Genomic DNA, 20,639 nt, shown 5'->3' with positions numbered 1-20,639 from the left:
CGTGGCCAATGGGTGGCGGGAAGGGCGGGGCCAGGCGCGGCGGGGCGGGGCCGCCCCCCACGAGGGCGGGCGGCGGAGCGGCGGGAGCGGCGGACGCGGGGCAGGTGCGGGGGCGCGGGGGGAGCGGGGCCGGCGGGACCACCGGGACATGGCGCGGGCGGTGGGACCGGGCAGGGACGCGGGCAGCGCTACGGGCGAGGCCACCCCGCCGCATGCCCCTCCCGACGCTGCCTGGTGCGGTGAGAGGGGCCCTCGCCCCGCCGCCTGCTCTCGGCCCAGCGGGACCCCGGGCTGTGCGGGGATGCGGAGAGGTTGGCTGTCCCTTCGTTCCCGCAGCCAGGCGAGGTGAACGCTGTTCGTGATGCTCCGGTAGCCTGCGGCCTGTCACCGTACAGCGGCAGGGCAGGAGTCCCGGTGACACGGTGTGAGCCGCCGGCAAAGCCCAGTGACACGGGGGTGGGAACATTAGATTTTCCCCCGAGCCGATTTGCGCACAATGAGTCAAACGCCGCGGATCCTGCAGCTCCTTTCAGTTTGCTGCCGTTTCTTAGTCCGTTCCTTGTCTCGGTGACCGGCGGGCTGCGAATGGAAGGAGCCCCGAGCCCTGTGGCAGGTCCCCGGTCTCCTTGCAGCCCAGGTGCCGCTGCCTGACCATTTCTTCTGCCAGGCCTGAAGCTCCTGAGCTTCTCTCTTGCTAGCCTGCATTTTTTGGGGGCTGTTTTCCTCATGATGGGGATCCCCATGGGCCCCGTGCCTGTTCAGCCTGCGGCCAGCACGGGACTGCTCACGCAGGCACCACAGGCTCTCATCCAGGTGAGACGTGGTCTGTGCTGCTGGCAGGTGTGGGCAGGGCACCCAGCCTGCTTCCCAAAATCACAGTTTTTTTCCCCAAGCATTGCTGGGAGCCACGGTGCAGCAGTGGGTGAGTGCCAGAGCAGGCTGGGCGAGATGTACCATCTCTGTCACATCCCCTATCCAGGCCTGTTGCATATATGCAGTGATTTTCCAGCTGGTGAGCAGAAAATTCCTCTACATGGAGCTGCCAACGGCAGATTCAAGAGAGCTGCTGGTTTTTATTCTTTATTACTATTATTGTTTTGATGAGGAGGGTGGCAGGGCCAGCTGTCACCTCCCGCTCATGGCCTGCGGGTCTGTGGGTCAGATGCATCACGGAGCAGGAGCTGATCAACTTGGCACGTGGCTCCCACCATCTGTGGGGGTAGCCAAGCCACTGATGGGCTGGTGCTGGGAGCATCCCCAAATGGGACGGGGTTTATGACCTTCCCTTCCTGTTACTGGCTGTTCCTGGAAGTGCTTGTGGCATGGAAACTGGGCACCCTGGCAGTGCTGAGTGGTCCTGTCAGTGTCAGCATGGTTTGGAGCAGGCACTGTGCTTATTGGCCCCGTCGCTGCCAGGACCGTGCTGAAATGGCAGAGGAAGTGCCAAGATGCTGCTGTGGAGCTGAACAGGACTCAGCTGAGGGAGAGGAACCAGGTTTTCCTAATTTATAGCTGCCAGAGCACCACTGCGTGAGCAGCCTGTCCCAAACCCTGGCCCCTTCTTGCTGGCTTGGCCTCTAGTTTTCCTGTTAGATCCAGCTGCACTGGTGTTGTTATCACTGCGGGATCACTGAGTCGCACTGCCACAGGGACCAGCCTGCTCCACTTACTGAGGTAGCACGCTCCAGGCTGTTTTTTTTTTTATCCAAGATAGCCAAAAAGCCAAAGGCACTGAGAAGGCGTGATGAGCACAAAGAAGATGAGTGGCCAGTGGCAGAACGCAGCAGCCGGGTGACCCTGGTGCTGGAGGCAACCCTGCAGCATCACTGCCGACGCTGTATTTGATTATTTTAAGAGAAACACACCCGGCGCGATGTGAGGCAGTGATGATGCAGCTCCTGCCCAGGCTCCCCGTGGCCCCGGACGAGCCTTCCCCCGCCTGAGCTGCGCAGGGGCGGCTGGTGGCAGCCGCTCGCTCGCCCACGCGCTGCCGGTGCCGGGCTGCGGCGCCGACACGGTTAAAGGCACCGGCGGGATCGGGAGCCGGCTGCCGCCACCGGCGGAGCCAAACTTGCCGAGTCAGGATGTGAGAGCGGCTCTGCAGCATCCTTGGGTGCTGTCGCATCCCGGGGCGCGGAGGGCTCGGCTTTCCCCCCTCTGCCAGACGCCTTTTCCCGGGGACGGAGCGGGAATGGGGTAGGAACCGTCATCCGCTGCGTTTGCCGCCGGCTGTAGCAGCTGCTCGGCACCGGCGCCGCTTCCCGAGAGCCGCGGAGCCCGCAGCCGGGTTTGACTCGTTGCCTTGTGCCTCCCGACCGCGCATCACCCTCCGCCCGAGCACCGGAGACAGGTAGGAACGGTGCTGGCTACCGCGGCCGTGGCTCAGCCGTGCCTGGCCGGCAGCCACGGCACAGCGGGGACCCGGCAGTGTCACACAGCGGGGACCCGGCAGTGTCACACAGCGGGGACCCGCGTGGACCCCGTTACTTTGGCTCTGGTGTACGTGACGGCAAAGCCGGAATAACCCCGGTGCTTTTGGGCTGTGTCATTGACTCGGGCAGCTGAGCAGCGCCGGTGCCGGAGCTTCGGCGGTCACGGGCGACCTCACGTGTCGCAGCTGAGTCCCCAGCGCCCGCCTGCCGCGTTGTCGCGATGATGATGATGGGCTGGGGAAGGCGCGGGAGCCCACCCGGGCGGTCGGAGGCCCCTGGTGGGCTGGGAGATGCTGCGCCGCAAAAGAGGCTCCCGGGCCAAAGGAAGGGGCAGGGCTGCTGCTCTGCGGATCCCTGCGGCGCCGGTGCAGCCGGGGGAGGGGGGGCACGGGACCAGCACGGGGCATGAGCACGGAGGTGACGGCAGGAGGTGACAGGAGGTGCCGAGGCGGCAGGGCAGGGCAGCGTGAGTCATTGAGCTAAAGTCACCTTCCCCCTGGCATGGACGGGGGCATTTGCTGCACAGTGAAAAAGGGGGAGAAATATGGGGACAGGCACCTGGCGTGGGGAGATGCGACATTACCTGCATCCCTCACCTGACTTGGGCAGGATGCTGAGGTGCCCATGGCAAGGATCCCCCAGCTCTCCCTGCCCCAGAGCCTCACTCTTGGAGGATTGAGTTCACCAGAAGCAGCAGTTTCATCCCTACATTTGCATTAATTCCATGTCCAGTTTCACCCGCTCCTGCTCTGATGGCAGCATGTCTGGCAGGCTGCAGTGTGTGGTCCCCCCCCATGCTGGCCCAGCTCCCGGGGGCTTCCCAGCCATAAACCATCCATGTCGCAGCATCCACACTCCTGTACCCCATTGTGCTGCCAGGGATGGGAATGGACCTTGGTGGGAGCACAAATCGTGAGGGTGTCCTTCACCTGACTCTTGGGTGCATCCTGCAGAAGAAAACACTTTTCTTCCCTCTCGGGCCACTGCTGAAACTCCCGCAGTTGCAGGCTCACAGCTGAGTTGTGCCATGAGGAAGCTGGAGGTGCAGGAGCAGTCTCAGGGAAGCACCAAGCTGCTGACACAGAGGAGATTGGACTTTTGGTGGTACCTTTGGCTCTGAGAGCTCAGAGGGATGAATTGGTCCCAAATGCTGGGACACTTTGGTTCCTCAGGATGCAGAGCCCTGACCCGTGTGCCCGTGATCCAGCTGTGCTTGCCAGCAAAGTCCCTCTAGCACTGCCAGAGACTTGCCAGCCACTGCACTTGGTCCCCGCAGCATTGCTGAGAGGCAGCAGGGAAGGGGCACCGGGTTCTGCTGCAAATTGCAGAGATCTGTGCTCCTAGGGGCACCAGAGCCCCTTGGGACACAGGATCAGCCAGTCCTGAGCCACGCTGGAGTCCGGGATTGTGGCAGGGCAAGCAAGGAGCTGCATGGCTGTGCTGGGACACGGGGGTCCAGCTGTCCCCCTGCAGGACAGCTTCCCTCAGCTTTGTTTTGCCACCCTAACGAAGTTGAGCTGGCATGAGTGGGCAGGACAGTGCCCGGCCAGTGGCTGCTGCTGACCTGGTGGTGCTGCAGGCACCAGGAAAGGCTGTGGGAGCTGTGGAACCAACACTCACAGCACCCGGGAGAAGCCGGGGGGTCACAAGGGCTCGGGAGGCTCAGCCAGGTCCTGGTTGTAGGGCTCGGCAGGGTCCTGCTCCAGCCTCAGGTCAGTGTAGCTGGTTCGGGAGAGAGCGGCTCCCTCCTGACTTCTGGAAGATAAACCCGGCTTTACCGAGGCTCCCTGGGCTCCGGCTGCAGCGCGGCTGTGGCCAAAGGAGCCAGGAGGAGACGCTGCACGCCTGCAGCGCTCAGGAGGAGGGCGATGGGGATCTGTGCCGGGGGCTGCAGCCCGGCCGGGAGCTGCGGTGGGCGGGTGGGCGGCTCCGCGGGGATGGGCTCGGCTGCCGCAGCTGCTGCCATTGGGCTGCGTGGGCTGCAGGGGCTGCGCCGGGATGCAGGCACGCCGGGCCGGGATGCCAGAGGGATGCAGGATGCGGGAGGGATGCGGGATGCTGGCACACTATGCTGGGATGCAGGATGTGGATGCAGGATGCAAGCGTGCCCTGCTGGGATGCGAGCAGGATGCAATACGCAAGCACACAAGCACACAGTGCCAGGATGCAGGCATGCTGTGCCAGAATGCAGGAGGGATGCAGGATGCAGGCATGCTGTGCCAGGATGCAGGCGGGATGCGTGCCAGGACATGAGCACACTGTGTAAGGCCATGCTCCTGCTGAGCCCAGGGCAGCCAGGAGGGAGCCCAGAGAGCTCTCAGTGCCCATCTGGGAAACAGAGCAGCTTGTGATCTGCAGTGTAAAGATGGCATCTCACCGGCCTAAAGAAAGAAGGGATAAATTTAAATCCCAGCCCCAGTTCTGTAGGGAAGTGTCATTGTTTTCTGTGATACTTGAAACTGCTGACAGTGTTGCAGGGGCACGGCTCCCAGGGAGTCATGCTGGATGCCCCTGCCATGGGGACAAGGACAAGGAGGGTCAGGGGTGCCTGGGGGTGAGCCCTCCTTTCCCTCAGAGCTCCCTCACCCCTGTGCACACAGTCAGTCACGTGTGGGCTGCAGGAAAAGCCAGTCTGTTTTCCTCCCCTTAGCTTGTCCCTTTTGGAGGGACCCTCGGGGACGGCTTCAGGTTTTTCAGAATGTTTCATTTTTCAGGCCCATGTTTCCTCACCATTTCCTGAGATCTCAAGACCCCCAGAAGTTTGGAGAGAGCAGCCAAGCTGGGAAGTCAGAGGAACAGGGCTGGAGCGAGATGGTTTTGGGATCAGTGGGTCAGGGTGTAAGCCCCAGGGTCCGAGGCCAGCAGAGCTGCTGTGCCCACACCGCTGCCAGTGCCACATCTTGGGAGCCTTTTGCACCTTCTGAGCCTTTTGGCTCAGATCTCCTGCAACAGGAAGTGCTGTCATGCGCGTGCCCCAAAAAACTCATTTCTTCCTCTTTTCCTCTTCCCCTGTGGCAGGGGTGAGGCGGCGAGCGGCTCCGGGGAGCCCAGGCTGGCTCCATGTATCCCGAATCCACCACTGACTCCCCAGCGCGACTCTCGCTGCGGCAGACGGGCTCCCCAGGGATGATTTACAGGTAAGGCTGCAGGGCAGTGCTGGGGGGACTCTGTGGGGCTTCAAACCCAAGCCTGTGGCAACCCAGAACCACCACACTCCCTGAAAGTGCTCTCTGATACTCCTAAACTGCCCTGGCATGCTTTGTGCAAAGGCTTCCAGCACAAAATCCCCACACTGTAACAGCAGCAGCAGCGTTTTGGGGTGCTGGTGCCTGTTACGGGCATAGGGGGCACTTCCAGGGTCGTGCCAGTGCCTGCTGCAGTGTCCACTGTGCTGTGACATGGGTGTGTGCCACTGGCCCTTCCCACAGCCACTGACTCTGCCACTCACTCCTGCTCCTCCTTTCTAACGGGGTTTGTGGCATCTTTCTTCTCTCTCCCCTTTGCTGTCGGAAGCGCGAGATACGGGAGCCCCAAGCGCCAGCTCCAGTTCTACAGGTAACCAGGCCCTTCCCCCTCCCCAAAATCCCTCCAGCAAGTGGCTGTGGCTCCTGCCCATGCCCAGATAATGCTGGCACAGCACTGCCCTGCCCAGTGTGCCAGGGTCCCTGTGTGTGGGATGGGCATCACATGTGTGGCATCGCCTCATCGCCTGCTCATGGGTTCAGAAGTGCAGTGTGGGGACCCTGGGGTGTGGCTGGGTGGGGGGGACTGTTCTCACGGGCTGTCCAAGCAGCAGAGTGTGGCCACATGGCTGTGGGGGACATCCACTGTGCGGTGTGGGGCTCAGCTCAGCTTGGGGGGAGCGTCCCTTGCCAGTGCTGTGCCTGGAGAAGGCCTCAGCTTTTCCCAAGAGCAGCTCTGGGAAAGCAGCCAGCTGGTCCGTGGCTCCTGCTATTAGGAGCAGTCTCATTAAGTGGTTCAGGAGGCAACATTTGCCCCCATCACCCTTTTACTGTCTGAAGTGAGGGCAGCGCTTCCCCACACACTCTGCCAGCAGCTGCTCCAGCGCTCCCAGGGCCACAGCAGCCCAGTGGTGTGGGACTGGGTCTGGCCTGGCTGCCCTGGGGTGAGGGACTGGGGGCTGCCCCTCAACAGAACCATGGCACCCCCACTCCATCCCACACATGATGGGAGGAGGCGAGGTGGGCTGGCAGTGGGATGGCTCAGTGGCACTGACAGTGTCTGTCCCAGTGCTGCCACCAGCACTGCCGAGCCCCAGCAATGGGCAAGTTTTGGCTGCCAAACTGGTCTGAACCACTGGACACATCTGGTGCAAAAGGCTCCCAAAGCCAACAGGCAGGAGCTCGTCCTCAGGGTGCCTTCAGGCAGCAGCCACCCGTGTTCATCACCCGGTTCCGTTTCGGGGCTCCCTCCTGCTGGAGGCTGCCTTTCAGTCCTGCCACAGCCCAGCTCTGACTCCACTGCTGCAGGGACCACAGGAGAGCTGTGTCTGCCTCAGGGCACCGTCTCTGCTCCCTGATGGCCCCAGCGTCCAGCCGTCCCCACCGCCCTGTGTGCTGGTGGCAGGGGACCTGTCACCGCAGGGCGAGGGGCGGGTGGTGCCAGCGTTGATAAAGCAGCGGCACATCCCCGGGCTTTTAGTGAGGCGCCATGAATAATTTAACTCCCCTTCGCAAGGAAGAAAATCCCCTAATAGGGCTAATGGAGCGCGGCGAGAAGCCGGACGCTGGGGGCCCGGCGCAGCCGCCAAGTGCTTTGGACGCCAAGCTCCGACACTCCCCTAATGCGAAACAACGCGGCCACCGCCGCTCTTATATCTGCCCTGGGGCAGCCCGGCCGCCCAGAGCTGCGCTGCTGCTGCTGCTGCTGAGCAGCTTCCCCGGCGCGGTGAGTCGGGGCTGGGCACGGTGGGCGATGAGCGGGGATGGGCATCGCCGCGGGGCAGCCGCTGCGGGCAGCGGGGGAGATTTTCCGTGCGGGGCGACTCGGGATTTGATGGCTTAAGGTGGTTTTGTTTTGGAGTTTGGGGTCTTCCTGGCTTTAGGCAGGCTGGTGGGTGCCAGTTTCCCAGCTTGGCAAGCTAGGCTGGGCAGATATCTCTCCAGGCAGCTGCCCTGCCTGTCACCCACTTGTTGTGCCCCTGATGCTGCTAACAGTGCTGTTATCCTGCAGATCCTGTGCTCTGTCCCCCATCCCTGCTCCTTCCTTGCAAAACAACCTCTCCTGCTTGGGCATGGCACAGCTTATCCTGCTGCCACTCATCCCAGGAGCACTGGGATTTCTGCTATCAAATGGCCATGAATGCACCCACCACCTCCATGCTCTCTCGGCCATCCAGTTCTGTTCTGCCGAAAATCAGGGAAGTGTCGAGATAGGGCAGCTGGTGGATTCCCACCCCATTCCTCAGAGCAGCCCAGATCAAACCCCCAACTCTGCTTGCTGCAGCCATTTGGCTGCTGTAGAGCAGCGGTGCAGCCAGCTCAGGTTTCTCCTTGCTGCTGTCAGGTGAGGGGATTCTACCAGGGCAAGGAGATCCCACTGGGAAGAGGGAGATTCCACCAGGTGCCCATACCCAGCAGGAGCCACTGGCATTGTCCTAATTAAAGATACCAGCACGTCAGGGGGCTGTTGCTAGAGGTACCGGGTGCTGTCTCCAGCTTTGAGGTGTGGCAGGAAGAGGCTGATGACCAGGATTCAGTTTGGCTTTGCCACAGCAGAGGGAAAGGTTTCCTTTCCATGTCTCCCAGCTTTCCCAAGGCCTTGCTACAGAGCAGGAGGAACAGAGTGGTCTCTGGCAGCACTGGAGGACCCCCAGGGTTTTGGTCATACCTGGCCAGGTGCTACTCCATATCCTCTGGGCTTCCTTCTCCTTTCCTCTGGAGGTCACACCTCAATGGCAGAGAGCCCTTCACTTTTGGCTCCTGCAGCTGTCAATTTGAGCTTCACAGGGAAAGAAAAAACCACCAGTGGGAGCCTGGCTGGAGCCTGATGCCGGTGTAGATGTGTCACAGTGCATCCCCAGCGGCCACTCTGGCACCAACACCACAATTTTGGCCCCAGTCACTGCTCCCTGCAGACACTGAAAACGAGGGAAGTTGCGGCGAGAGGCACAGAAATCGAGCGGCTGCCACCAGCAGTGAGGTCCCAGGCACAGAGACAGCCAGGACTGGGGTGTGTGAGAGCCCACCCTGCAGCAGGCTATTTTCAGCAGCCGCACCGGCTGGGAGGTCGCTGCCGCGGCGGTGGGGAAGGTGTTGGCTGGTGGCGCACATTGCGGCAGCGTGACGCAGGCACGGCGAGCACCCGGTGCCCACAGACCCTCTGCCATGTCCACCCTTTGCAGGGAGCCCCACAGGGACCCCGTTCCCATCCGATTTTCCTTGCCCACTGGCACACAGTGCCAGATTGTCACCAGCAGTGCTCGTGCCGCTGCTCACTGTGCCTCGGCCAACTCCTGGGACACGCTGCGTGCCTTGCAGGGATGCAAACCAGTGCAGCCCAGCACAAGCTGGGAGCCAGCACAGCTGGGCACAGGCCAGGCTGCTGCATCGTGGCTTGGGCCAGCTGTGGCAGGCACCACTGCAGCCTCAGACATGGACTGTGCCACATCCCTGTCCTGCTGCTTCTCCTGTTGTGCTTCAGCTCTCACGCCAAGGCTTTGCTCTGCTGAAGACTGGCTTTGCTAGAGTCCCCACGTGTGGGTGCCACCACTGTGCCATGGCAATGCGGGCAGGGCTGTGCCCTGAGTGGCGAGGGAGCCCATGTTGTGCTTTCCCAGCTCTTTCCGTAGCACCAGAGAGTGTTTGGCGGCGTGGCTGGCCAGCAGAGCCCACGCGTGGGTGGCAGGATGCTCTCCATGACCTACAGTGAGAGCCTGCGCAGCGTGGCCAGCCGGCCCAGCCCCGAGTGGGGGCTGCCCCCAGCCCCCCGGGCGGCCGACGGGCTGGAGCTGCGGCGGCTGCGGGATGTGCGGGCGGCGGCGCGGGCGAAGACTCTGGAGGAGTTCCTGCGGATGCACGGGCTCTCCCTGGCCGACAGCACCGCCCGCGCCACCGGCATGAAGTACAGGTAAGGCAGCGCCGCGAGGGCGGCCAGGGCCGAGGTGAGGGGATGACACAGGGGACGCTGCTCGGTGCTGGTTTGACACCTCGTCAGGAGAGCGGCTCTCACCTGAGCTCACCTCGGCTCCCCTGTGCCGCGCCGAGGCTGGGAGGAGCCGATGCCCTTGGAGAGGCGGCAGCCGATCAGCGCCGTTAGCACTTTCCTGCTTGGTGATCTTTGAGCTTCTCGCTTGACATTCCTCTTTGCTGTTTGGGCATTTGCAGATGCAAACACCCTGTGAGCCTTAAACATTAGGCACTAGAGCAAACAGCCGCCAAAGAGCTGTTTCTGCCTCAGAGGTGTAAATCTCCATCTGATGCAGGTGCACCTCTACCTGACTGGAGTGGTACATCTTCGCCTGACAGGGGTTCTTCTCCACCTGAGGGGTGTAAATCTCCATCTAAGGGGTGTACATCTCTGCCTGATGGGTCTTCATCTCCTCCTGACTGATGGGTGTGCATCACAGAGCAGGTGCATCATTAATTTTGCATGTGGGTCCTGGTGCAAGGTGTATCAGGATTTCAGCCAATGTCCTTGTCAGGAGGACACTCCAGGCAGCTGGAGAGGTGGCCACAGCCCCTGAGAGGGACGGGGCTGCCCTGCCCAGCGCACCTCTCCCCTGGCATTGCAGGTGGGGCAAAGGGGTGCACAGCCAAGCACCCTCAGTAACCCAGGTCAGGCTTTGGGGGACATCAGGGCTGAGGACAGTGGCTGTTCTCCAGTGACAATACAGGGCTGCCCCTTGTCCCCCGCTGCAGTGAAGCCCCCAGAGCTGGCAGCTCTGCCGGCTCCTGCCGTGCTGCGCCGCGGGTCAGGTTCCCCTCTGCTCGCAATGACCGCGGTAACATTTACACAGTGGCAAGAGCCCATCTAATATTCATGGGGACATTATTTATTGATGGGAGCAGCTGGCACAGACACCCCAAAGGTGCTCCTTCTTTGGGCATGTCCCTGCTGCCACCAAAATTTGTGGGGTTTCTCATCCTCTGGGGGCTGACAACTGCTGCCAGGTCCCCCCCGCACTGGAGCCGGCGCTGGCACTGGTGCCGGCAGGATTACCAGCTAAGGAGCTTTGTGAGAGAGGGAAGCGGAGGAGATTACAAGATTTTTCATTAGGTTTGGGGCAAATGTGCATAATTTCCTGCAAGCTCCATCGCTGCATTTTGCTCCATCCTGAGGGGCACGGCAGGTGCTGGCAGCCAGCACGTGGCTCCGGCTGCAGGACGGTGCTGTAGTGGGGCTGACTTGTGTCCTTGCTTCGGCAGGAGGTGCTAGGCTGGAATTCGCCTCACTCGACTTCGCTTGCACTGGGAAAAACAGGGGGAATGTGCTGCTGGGGGACAGCTTCGGCAAGCAGCTGGGCTCTGCCGCGGGAGAGCCATCAGCATCGTCGCCACCGTGGGGCTGGCGATGCACACACGCCTTGCTGCTGCCAGAGGGTTTCGTTTCGGACCCGTGCAGGGCAATCTGTGCCCCAAAGCGGAGCTGTGCCGGCAGCCGTACCAGCGGGGGGATGCCCAGCGGGACGCAGGGAAGCCCTGCCCCGCCACGGCCACACTCCGGAGGGCACCGGCAGCGGCTCTGCCTCTCCTGCCCCCACCTGCCCGAGCGTGCCGCTCGCTCGTTTCCTGAGCTCATCAAATATTGAGGGCAGGAGGGCTGACGGGAGCGCTCCTCGCCCGCCGCCCCGCAGCCCCCCGCCGTCACGTTGGCGGCGCGCGGGAGGAGCTCCCCGCCTCGCCCGGGGCGCCGGCTAAATTTAGGCAGCTGGCGCTGCTGCCCGCCGGAGCAGCATGCAGGTCTCCTTTGTGTGCTCCGAGCACAGCATCAAGAGCCGGAGCGCCGAGGACCGGCTGAACCGACAGAATGCCGGCAGCCCCAGCCTCGGCACCCGCGGCAAGTTCCGCGCCGTGGCCATGGTGGCCCGCAGCCTGGGGCAGCTCTCGGTGCAGAACGCCCCTTCCTCCAGCGACTCCAGCGTCAAGCAGCCGGGGATGAAATACCGGTAGGAAAAGGGCGCTCCTGGGGCTTTCCCCGTTCCTCATTGCGATCCGGGCGGCGAGGGGGGACTGGGGGTCAGGGGCGCTCCCCTTATCTCCGGTTCGCGTCCGGCTCTGTCGGTTTCTCGTCGCTAAAAGTGCTGACCGTGCGCCTCCGTGCGCTTCCTCGCTGTTTGCTCCTGTCCCCTCAGGGCAGCTTTGATCCAGCGGCGCGTAAAATCTTCAGGATGGGGGAGAGAAGGGACCCTAAAATTCAGAGTAGGATTAGTAGCATCCTCAGTGTCTGCCAAGCCGGGCTGGCTGCCGAGCCGGGGGGGTCTGGGAGTCACGGTAGCATTAATCCGGGCTGCCATGGCATCCTTTCGGTGCTGCCGGAGACTCAGTGCCCTGCGAAGTGAGTGCAGAGCCGTAAGCAGCTCTGGCTGCCCGTGGTGGTTCTGGAAACGGGGTGACGTGTGCCTGTGGGGCCCCCCCAGCCGGCACCCACAGGGCTCACACACCCCATGTCCCGGCTCTGGGGCAGAGCACTGAGGGCTTCTCCCATTGAGGCTGAGTGTGCACCTGGGCGTGGGGCTGGGGCTCTCCCCAGATGAGCATGGACCCCAGGACAGGGTAGGGGGCCCCCCCCAGATAAGCCTGCACGCCATGGTCCAGCTGCCAGTGGCTGCGTGCCTCCGCTGCAGCCCAGATGTGCCAGCATTAGGCAACAAAGTGTGTAAGGCCAGCAGAGCGCTGGGGTGAGCCTGGCTGTCACCCACCAGTGTCGTCCAAATTGGCTGAGTCCCCTTACCTGCGTACTGGGGAGAGGGCTGGTCCAGTTCTGTCCAGCTCTCCAACACCAAACCCTTGTGGTGGTAACAGCAGTACTGGGACAATGCACGGTGGCATCCTCAGGGCTCAGTGCTCCTGCCCCACGGTCAAGTCCTCATCCAGAGGAGGAGCATATCAACACCCTCTTCCAGGCAATGGGTGATCAGCTCGGGAGTCCCCACTGGTGGCTGCTGGAGGGACAGTGGCACCGAGGGATGCTCCAAGCAAGCGGATGGGATAAGAAGGCCATAGCAGTGTAGGGGAATGCTTGGCCTTCCCAAGGTCTGCCTGTATCTCTGTTGGGCAGCCTGTCAACACGCTTTTGGGCTGGGAAGCCAACAACAACAATGGTCACCTGCCCAGGGGAAGCCCAGCAATGCTCTTGGAATGCCCAGGATGAGGCAGGTGCTCTCCTCTCCACATGGCAACCCCAATCACGGGGACTTGAGCCACCGCTGGCCCACAGCCATGACCTCTCCCCATCACAAAATGCTCTACAAACACCACGGGACGGGGGAGAGCCGGTGCCTCCAGCTGCTGGGCAATAGCATGGCAGCACAAGAGATGCTGCCCTGACTCAGTGTAGCCCACGGTTGCCCGTGGCTGGGCCACAGCCACTCCCTGCCCGGCTGCCGGTGCCCGTGTCGGCGGTGCTGGCGGTGGCGGTGCCTCCGGTTGCTATGCGACACCCGCGCGGGCGAGCTGCCGCGGCTCACCTACACTTTATTTATTTTAACGCTCATTTCTTGAGCCTTTGTCATTTTTAACAAGTAACTGGCTCTCCATCACCACAGCGAAGGCGTCTGCCAGCCTGGCCCCCTTCCTGAAAGCTGTTCTCCAGTTCCTTGTGCCGGTCAGATTTTCTGGGGTGCTCCATTTCTCCAGGATGTTGCTCCACTCCCGAGCACCCTCGCCTGGTGCAAGCCCTGTGCTTCCCTGTGAGATGCAGAGAACAGGCACAACTCGTGCCATATATGGGATGCTTCAGTCCTGACCACCAGCATGCTGGCTTCTCTTTCTCCACTCTCATTCCCCAGTGCCAGCGGCACTCTCAGGGCAGCTGGACACCCCAGCCTCATTATGGGGAGCTGCTTTAATGAGGTCACTGCTCTCCCAATAGCCCTGCCAGGCACAGCATCACTGCGCAGGTGCAGGCAGTGCCACTACCGAGATGCAGGATGCCCAGCCTGGGATGGCTCATTAATCAGTTGAGATGGGACTCTCATTGTGGAACCATCCCAGGTGGGGATGGGATCCAGGGGACACCACCACACCTCCCAGTCCTCGCGCCCGGTGTGTTTGGTGGCATGCAGGATGCATGAGACAGCGTTTTGGGGCTTTCTGGCACCTTTCCTAATGGTCTCTGTCTTCCAGGAACCTCGGGAAGTCTGGGCTGCGTGTGTCCTGCCTGGGTCTGGGTAAGTGCCAGGGTTTGCCACAGCCCCTCAGCATCCCCTCAGTTTCGCGGCAGCTGCCGGCACTCCCCGGCCAGGGCAGCGCTCGCTTGCCCCGGTGATGTTTGCAAAGGGAAGGAAAGGGTTTTCCTCAGCCCCGCGGCTGTTTTGAGTCACGGCCCAGAAATTGTCAAATTATTTTCTCTTTTCCTGACACGATAGGAAGCGACTGGGCCGTGCTGGGAGCACCACAGTGCACGCGGCAGGGCCAGCTGTGGCCACCACGTGCCAGGGCTGTGCTGAGGGAGCCAGGGTGGGTGGCCTTGATGGGGCAGCGCTCATTGCTCACCACATTCACCGTGCACACCCCTCTCTCTCTCCCCTGCAGGAACATGGGTGACTTTCGGAGGGCAGATCACAGATGAGGTAAGGCTGCACCTCTTCACCCCGTCTCTCCCCTGGTGAGTGGGGAGGGGATGGGGGCAGTGGGGATGGCTGTGGCCTGGGTGCATGCAGCATGTCGGAGCTCACCAGCGCTGTGCGCACGCGCCCGCGTGAGCGCCGGCTCTCGGCCACCCCCTTCACCGACCCCACTCTCTCCTCGCAGATGGCAGAGCAGCTGATGACTTTAGCTTATGACAACGGCATTAATCTCTTCGACACGGCAGAAGTCTACGCTGCTGGCAAGTAGGTACCCTGCTTTGTCTCACCCTACACCCCGACTCCCACCAAATCACAGCGGCAATGGGAATATCCCAGGTTTGCCAGCTGCAAAGCAGCTTCCAGGATTGGGCTCTGGTGCTTGCTCACAGGGGCAGTCATGGTTCTGGCAATCCCATGCATCCTGTGGTGGCCTCTATCATGCAGATGTAGCCATGCACCCTCTGAGCACATCTGTACCCAGGGCATTGGCATGTGCCCACGCATTCACTTAAAATTAGCAAGCTCATGCACTGGGGGCAGCTCGGCTCTGGGCACTGCAGCCAAAGGGCAAACAGTGTCCCCACAGCCACTGCATTTGCCTCTTATTCTCCTGGGGTCGGTGGCCATCCCTGCTGGCTGTCACCACTCCCCACGGCTGCACCTGCCAGGTGCCAATGGCTGATGTCCCCTTCCCTTGCAGGGCCGAGGTGGTGCTGGGAAATATCATCAAGAAGAAAGGGTGGAGGTAAGCTAGACTCCATCCCTATTTGGCAAAAGCATCACCGTAGTCCTGATGGGCTGGGAGGGGAAAGCTGGTGGAGCAGCCTTGGGCAGGAGTGTGCCATCCAAGGCAGGGTGCAGGGGACTTTGCGGGTGCCACCACCAGTGATTCTCTTTTTCTCCCTGCAGACGGTCCAGCCTGGTCATCACCACCAAAATCTTCTGGGGAGGAAAGTAGGTAACACGTGCCCTCCAGTAGAGCAGCTGGCATGGGTCAGGCTCTCACCCCAGGCTCTCACCCACGTTTCCTTTTGCAGGGCCGAGACAGAGAGGGGCCTGTCCCGAAAACACATCATAGAAGGTAGGGATAGGGGTGAGGGCGCTCTCCAGGCGCTGCTGGCCCCGGTGCCAGACTGTGCCTCACCTTCTGCTCCAGTGCTGGCAGCATGGGGCTCAGCACGCCTGACAGCCCATCCCTGCTGCAGGTCTGAAGGCATCTCTGGAGCGGCTGCAGCTGGAGTACGTGGACGTGGTGTTTGCCAACCGGCCCGACCCCAACACGCCGATGGAAGGTGGGTGCGCGCCGTGGTGCCTCGCTCCTCCCCGCTGCCTTTCATCGCCCTCGCGGTTGGTTTGCGCCAGGCTTGTGTTTCAAGGGCATTTTCCCTCCCAAGCAGAATCCGCTCCTCTGCCACCACGGCTGGCCCGTGCCACAGTCGCACTTCTGCCACCTCCTGCCTGGCGCCAGGACCCTCTCGGGCCGCGGCGGGGCGGGGTGGCAGTGTGGTGGCAGGTCACTGCCCCCGTCCCAGCAGCAGTGACTCCACTTTCTCTAAATCTCTCTTTTATCACCAGGGGACCCATTTAGTTCCTCCAAGTCCAGGACTTTCATCGTAGAAGGTACTCCCTGCCCGCACTCTGCCCGCCAGCCGCTGCCTGTCCCAGCGGTGTTTCCTGGGGCAGAGCCCCCACTCCTCTGTGATCCCCCATCCTTGTTCCCCCCTCTCAAGCAAACCCTGCCATGAGATGCAGAGGCAGCAGTGGCACAACACAGACACCCCCCTCGCCCTTCAGACTGTACTGCAGTTTAAAGGATAAAAAGCAGAGAGGCTCCCACCCCCCAGGGTCCTGCCATGGGGTGCCCTTGGCACATGCCAGGGTCTGCAGCAGGGTCCCTCCCCACCGGGGCAGCTGTGAGCATGCTGGGCTGTGTGCCCTGGTGCCTTGCCCTCCCCACTGCTCACCTTTGGCTGCAGAGCATGCCTTGGCTTGGCCCCAGCCTGCATGGCTCAGGGCTGGCTCCCCCTAAGACCCCCGAGTGCCTCACACAGGGTTCAGGCTTCCCTCTGTGGGTCTCTGTGTGTGGGCAATGCATCAGTCCCTCCCCCTGCAGCAGTACCAGTGCTGGTAACCCCACAGGGCATGGGGGCACTGGCAGAAGCCTGAGGCTGCTGTCCATGCAGGGAGAGCCTGGCACCGTGTGAGCATGTCAGGTCGGCTGCGGTCCCTGGCACATCCCGAGTGGCTGCTCCCTCTCTCCCCATCCTGCTCTTCTGAAAGCATTCCCTGGACAGCACCCAGCTCCCACCGCAGCACGGGGCAGTGGGATGCTCGCCAGCCATCAGCACCGTGCGAGCCCCCTTCTGCCAGTGCAGCCCCTGCTAAACCCCACCTGCCCCTCTCTCCTTCCCTCCCGGCAGAGACAGTGCGAGCCATGACCCATGTCATCAACCAGGGGATGGCCATGTACTGGGGGACCTCGCGCTGGAGCTCCATGGAGATCATGGTAGGGGCCCAGGGGATGGGGCGGCCACAGCAGAGCAGCCCCAGCGATGCTGCTGACGTTGATTCAATTAGACAGCAGCTGTTGGGAGCCAAGCGTGTGCAGATGCACTTAAGCCTTAATTATTTTTCGGGGTGGCCGCTCAGGACTTGGCTGGGGGGCTGGGCAGGGGGCTCGGGGGGGTCGGCAGGGCGCTGAGGCTCCTGGCTCTTCTGCAGGAGGCGTACTCGGTGGCCCGGCAGTTCAACCTGATTCCACCGATCTGCGAGCAGGCCGAGTACCACATGTTCCAGCGGGAAAAGGTGGAGGTGCAGCTCCCTGAGCTCTTCCACAAGATAGGTATGACAGTGGGGATTTCTCCCCAGCCCCAAAAAGCACAGTGCTCCCCAAGGCCAGTGCTGCTGGGAGCTGGGAGCAGCGGTGTCATCCCCCTATTCTCCTCTGTCCCCAGGTGTTGGAGCCATGACCTGGTCCCCACTGGCCTGTGGCATCGTCTCGGGGAAGTACGATGGGGGCATCCCCCCCTACTCCCGTGCCTCGCTGAAGGTGAGCTGCACCAGGGCTGGGAGGGCATGGAGAGAGATGGGGGAGCAGGGCCAGGGCCTTGCAAAGTCCCTACGGGAACAGGAACTCCAGGAGCCACAACCCAGGGAGTTTGGGGATGCCCTGCCTGTGCAAGGTGCTGGTGCACCTTGATCCCACCACAACACCCCTTCCCACTCCCCAGGGATACCAGTGGCTGAAGGATAAGATCCTGAGTGAAGAGGGCCGGCGGCAGCAGGCAAAGCTGAAGGAGCTGCAGGCCATCGCTGAGCGCCTGGGCTGCACCCTGCCCCAGCTTGCCATCGGTAAGAGGATGGGCAACAGCAGGGGACAGCTGGGGGTGACACCAGGGATATCTGGGCCATGCTCAAGCTCTGCTCTCCCTCCTGTCCCAGCCTGGTGCCTGCGCAACGAGGGTGTCAGCTCCGTCTTACTGGGGGCCTCCAATGCCGACCAGCTGATGGAGAATATCGGAGCAATACAGGTCAGTGCTCCCAGCAGGAGCAACATTTGCCCACAGCACTCATTGCCGTGCTGCACTGTGCGGGAAAAGGGGGTTATAAACCCGGCTTCACGACAGGTTTTGCTTGTCGTGAAGGCGAGAAGCAAAGATGAGGCTTTGCCTGGCTGAGGGGGCAGGGTTGGGCCTGACTCAGGCTCTCCCTAACTGGGTCACCCTGCCGGCAAGCTGGCAGGAACGTGGTGGGGTGGAGGCGGTGAGCATCCTCCCGCACCCACCAGGGTCACCATCCCAACTCCCAGCATCGCCCTCATCCCCCGCAGGTCCTTCCAAAGCTGTCGTCTTCCATCGTCCACGAGATCGATAGCATCCTGGGCAACAAACCATACAGCAAGAAGGACTACAGATCCTAAGCGCGCCCGAGCGCGCCGCACAGCCCTCGCCGCCCGTTCGCTTGCTTTACGCTTTGTTGGAGCAAAGTGGAGAAGAGTGTGGTTTGCACCGCGAGCGCCGAGAGCCAGCGCTCCACCCGCGCTGCCCCGGACGTGGCTCTGCGGCGCAGGGACAGGAGGCGAGCCCCGAGCTGCCCTGCCCGCAGCCGGACCCGTTGCATGCGTGGCTCCTGCCTCCACGGTGGCGGTGGGCGCGGGGTGCACGCGGGTGCTGTACGCCCACGAGGCCAACAACACGAAGCTGTTCCCCAGCCTGCGCCCGGGCCTCGCCTCTGCCCTCTCCCACAGCACCGGCACCGCGCGGCTGCGGGTCCTGGAGAGCAGCTGCTCCCGGGGAAAGGGGTGGGTGGGATGGTGACAGGGAGGGAGTTTGCTGCAGGAAGAGCTGGGGTGCTCCGGCCGAGCACAGGGCAGGGCTGGGGGAGTGTGTGTGGGCAAGTGTGCAAGTGTCCATGTGCATGGACACACGTGGAGACGCACGGACATACAGACACGCGGGGATGTGTGGATTTGCAGACAGCAGCTGTGGAGGTGCACACAGCCCACAAGCACCTTCAGTTGTATCTGCACAAAGCTACTGAAAGGCTCCACACATGCACCCACGTACGCCTGTTACAGACACACACACACACAGAGTCACACACGGACAGATGTAGCTCTACCTTCACCCCTATCCCTGACATCAGTCTCTGAGAGATCAATACCTATTTACATATATAGAAACCTGTATGTAGATGTGTTCACACACCTCTGAAAAATACATGTATAATGTATATACACACAGGTAGAGACACCTGTGTGCTTGTGTATATACAGACATACATGGTTCTGTGTGTTGATCCATATATGTAATATAGAGATGTGTACATATCCATGTAATTGGATATATATATAAATAGCAATATATTTATATATATATATATATAAATATATTGCTACAGCAGCATCCATGTTTGTATGGATATATGCACACATGAAAATTACTGATATGTACTTAAATGTGTGTGTATATGCAGACAGATGTGTATATACAGATATATGTGTAAATGTCTCTATATCCATACTCAGCTTTTTAACTATATACTCATGTCTATACATCTATAAACATATGCCATACATACACGTGGACACAAATATTTGTAATTTAGATACAGCTATAGCTACATCTATATAGCTGTATGTCTAGCTATAGCTATATATATATGGATATATGTATGATAGATAAAGCTATAGAGAGAACAATATAGCTATATGTATCTATCTCCTTTTAGCTCTCTGTGTACTCTGTGCAAAACATTTTGCCTATATCTATATAGATGTATCCATAGCCACATACATTTATACGCAGTTTCCTCTGTGCACAGATAAACATAAAAACTGTAAATGTAGGTGCAGACCCTCAGCTTTGTGCAGTTTGTGTGAGCTCTGTAGTGTGAGCTCTGTGCACAGTATGAACTCCACGCTGTGTGTGTCTCTCTGCTGTGTGGCCGTGGCTGCACCTACAGCCCCACTATAAATGTGCATGTGTACAAACACGGAGGGCTCTCTTCTGACCCACTCATGACACCAGAGCTCCCCTCTGTATCTGGTTGAGAGTCAGTGTGCACACCTGCCACATCCACACCCCTACACCTTTAGGTACATGAATTTACCTGCAGCTAAACCTCCACAGCTTTACCTATACATGTACCTCTGTCTACTGAGCTACATCAATGTTTGTGTGCAAACAGAAAGATATACATTCATATATGTGTGTGAAATAACAAACATATATGTGTCTGTGAATATACACACATATATACTATCTCTGTCTAGGACAGCTATACACCTTTACCTGTATCTACACTTACATATAAATATATGAAAATTACAAATACTTGTGTGTCAGTGTACACATACACAAAGATCAATACACCTATACAGCCATACAGAGATATGGAGACATAGAGATGTGTAAATATATACGTATATCTACACATGTATGTGCATATATTCAAATTAAAAACACATTTATGTGTATTCTTACATACACATACATGTATGTTTCAATACACCTCTCATACCACGGACAGATCTATCCTATGTACATCTATCCCTTATCTACCCATACCTCTGTCTGCACACACACTCACAAGTATATATGTACACAAATACACATCTATTAAAACCACAAATACATTACATAGACCTGTATAATATACAGATGTGTATATAATATGTACAGGTACACACCCACGTAGCTGTACCTAAATAAATCAGTATTTACAGCTGTGTATGCTCACATAAAGATAGATATGCACACATGTAGATCTGAAAACAGTTCTGTGTATATCTACACATGTGTACATAGATCTACACAGGTGTAAATGAAAAGGTACACGTGTGGGGGTGATGTAGACATGTGTACATATATATGTGCACCATGCAGAGATAACGGTAACTGTAGATACGTGACATTCTCATGTCTGTCTGTCTCCATGTGTGCATGTCCCTGTGTCTC

General features: G+C 59.9%; 1 protein-coding gene across 4 annotated transcripts; it reads left to right on the top strand.

Annotated features, from left to right (window-relative positions):
• Positions 1–43: 43 nt before the first annotated feature.
• On the top strand, positions 44–18,390 carry KCNAB2 (potassium voltage-gated channel subfamily A regulatory beta subunit 2). Of its 4 annotated transcripts, none has more exons than XM_066563967.1 (16): positions 44–104; positions 5,451–5,569; positions 5,946–5,987; positions 13,739–13,782; positions 14,147–14,184; positions 14,366–14,445; positions 14,882–14,926; positions 15,091–15,135; positions 15,219–15,262; positions 15,387–15,473; positions 16,602–16,687; positions 16,903–17,023; positions 17,136–17,230; positions 17,412–17,532; positions 17,623–17,711; positions 18,011–18,390. In XM_066563967.1, exons 2-16 carry the CDS (start codon positions 5,493–5,495, stop codon positions 18,098–18,100), a joined length of 1,104 nt encoding a protein of 367 aa, XP_066420064.1. In that variant the 5' UTR covers positions 44–104; positions 5,451–5,492; the 3' UTR covers positions 18,101–18,390. The 4 variants fall into 4 exon arrangements, with proteins under 4 accessions (XP_066420064.1, XP_066420066.1, XP_066420063.1 ...); XM_066563966.1 differs by lacking the exon at positions 44–104 and adding an exon at positions 1,972–2,350; XM_066563969.1 differs by lacking the exons at positions 44–104; positions 5,946–5,987 and adding an exon at positions 1,963–2,350.
• The last annotated feature ends 2,249 nt before the right edge of the window (positions 18,391–20,639 follow it).

This window comes from Molothrus aeneus, chromosome 21 (assembly GCF_037042795.1).
Source record: "Molothrus aeneus isolate 106 chromosome 21, BPBGC_Maene_1.0, whole genome shotgun sequence".
Taxonomy (NCBI): domain Eukaryota; kingdom Metazoa; phylum Chordata; class Aves; order Passeriformes; family Icteridae; genus Molothrus; species Molothrus aeneus.
Note: the sequence above shows the minus strand (reverse complement) of the source record. Positions and strands in the feature narration are given on the sequence as shown.

Bases quoted from the DNA above. Each gene is read 5' to 3' on its own strand.
- KCNAB2 (XM_066563965.1), top strand. From the start codon at position 11,348: ATGCAGGTCTCCTTTGTGTGCTCCGAGCACAGCATCAAGAGCCGGAGC. The intron at 16,688-16,902 runs GTAGGGGCCCAG...GCTCTTCTGCAG, and splicing joins GGAGCTCCATGGAGATCATG to GAGGCGTACTCGGTGGCCCG. The intron at 17,712-18,010 runs GTCAGTGCTCCC...CATCCCCCGCAG, and splicing joins AGAATATCGGAGCAATACAG to GTCCTTCCAAAGCTGTCGTC.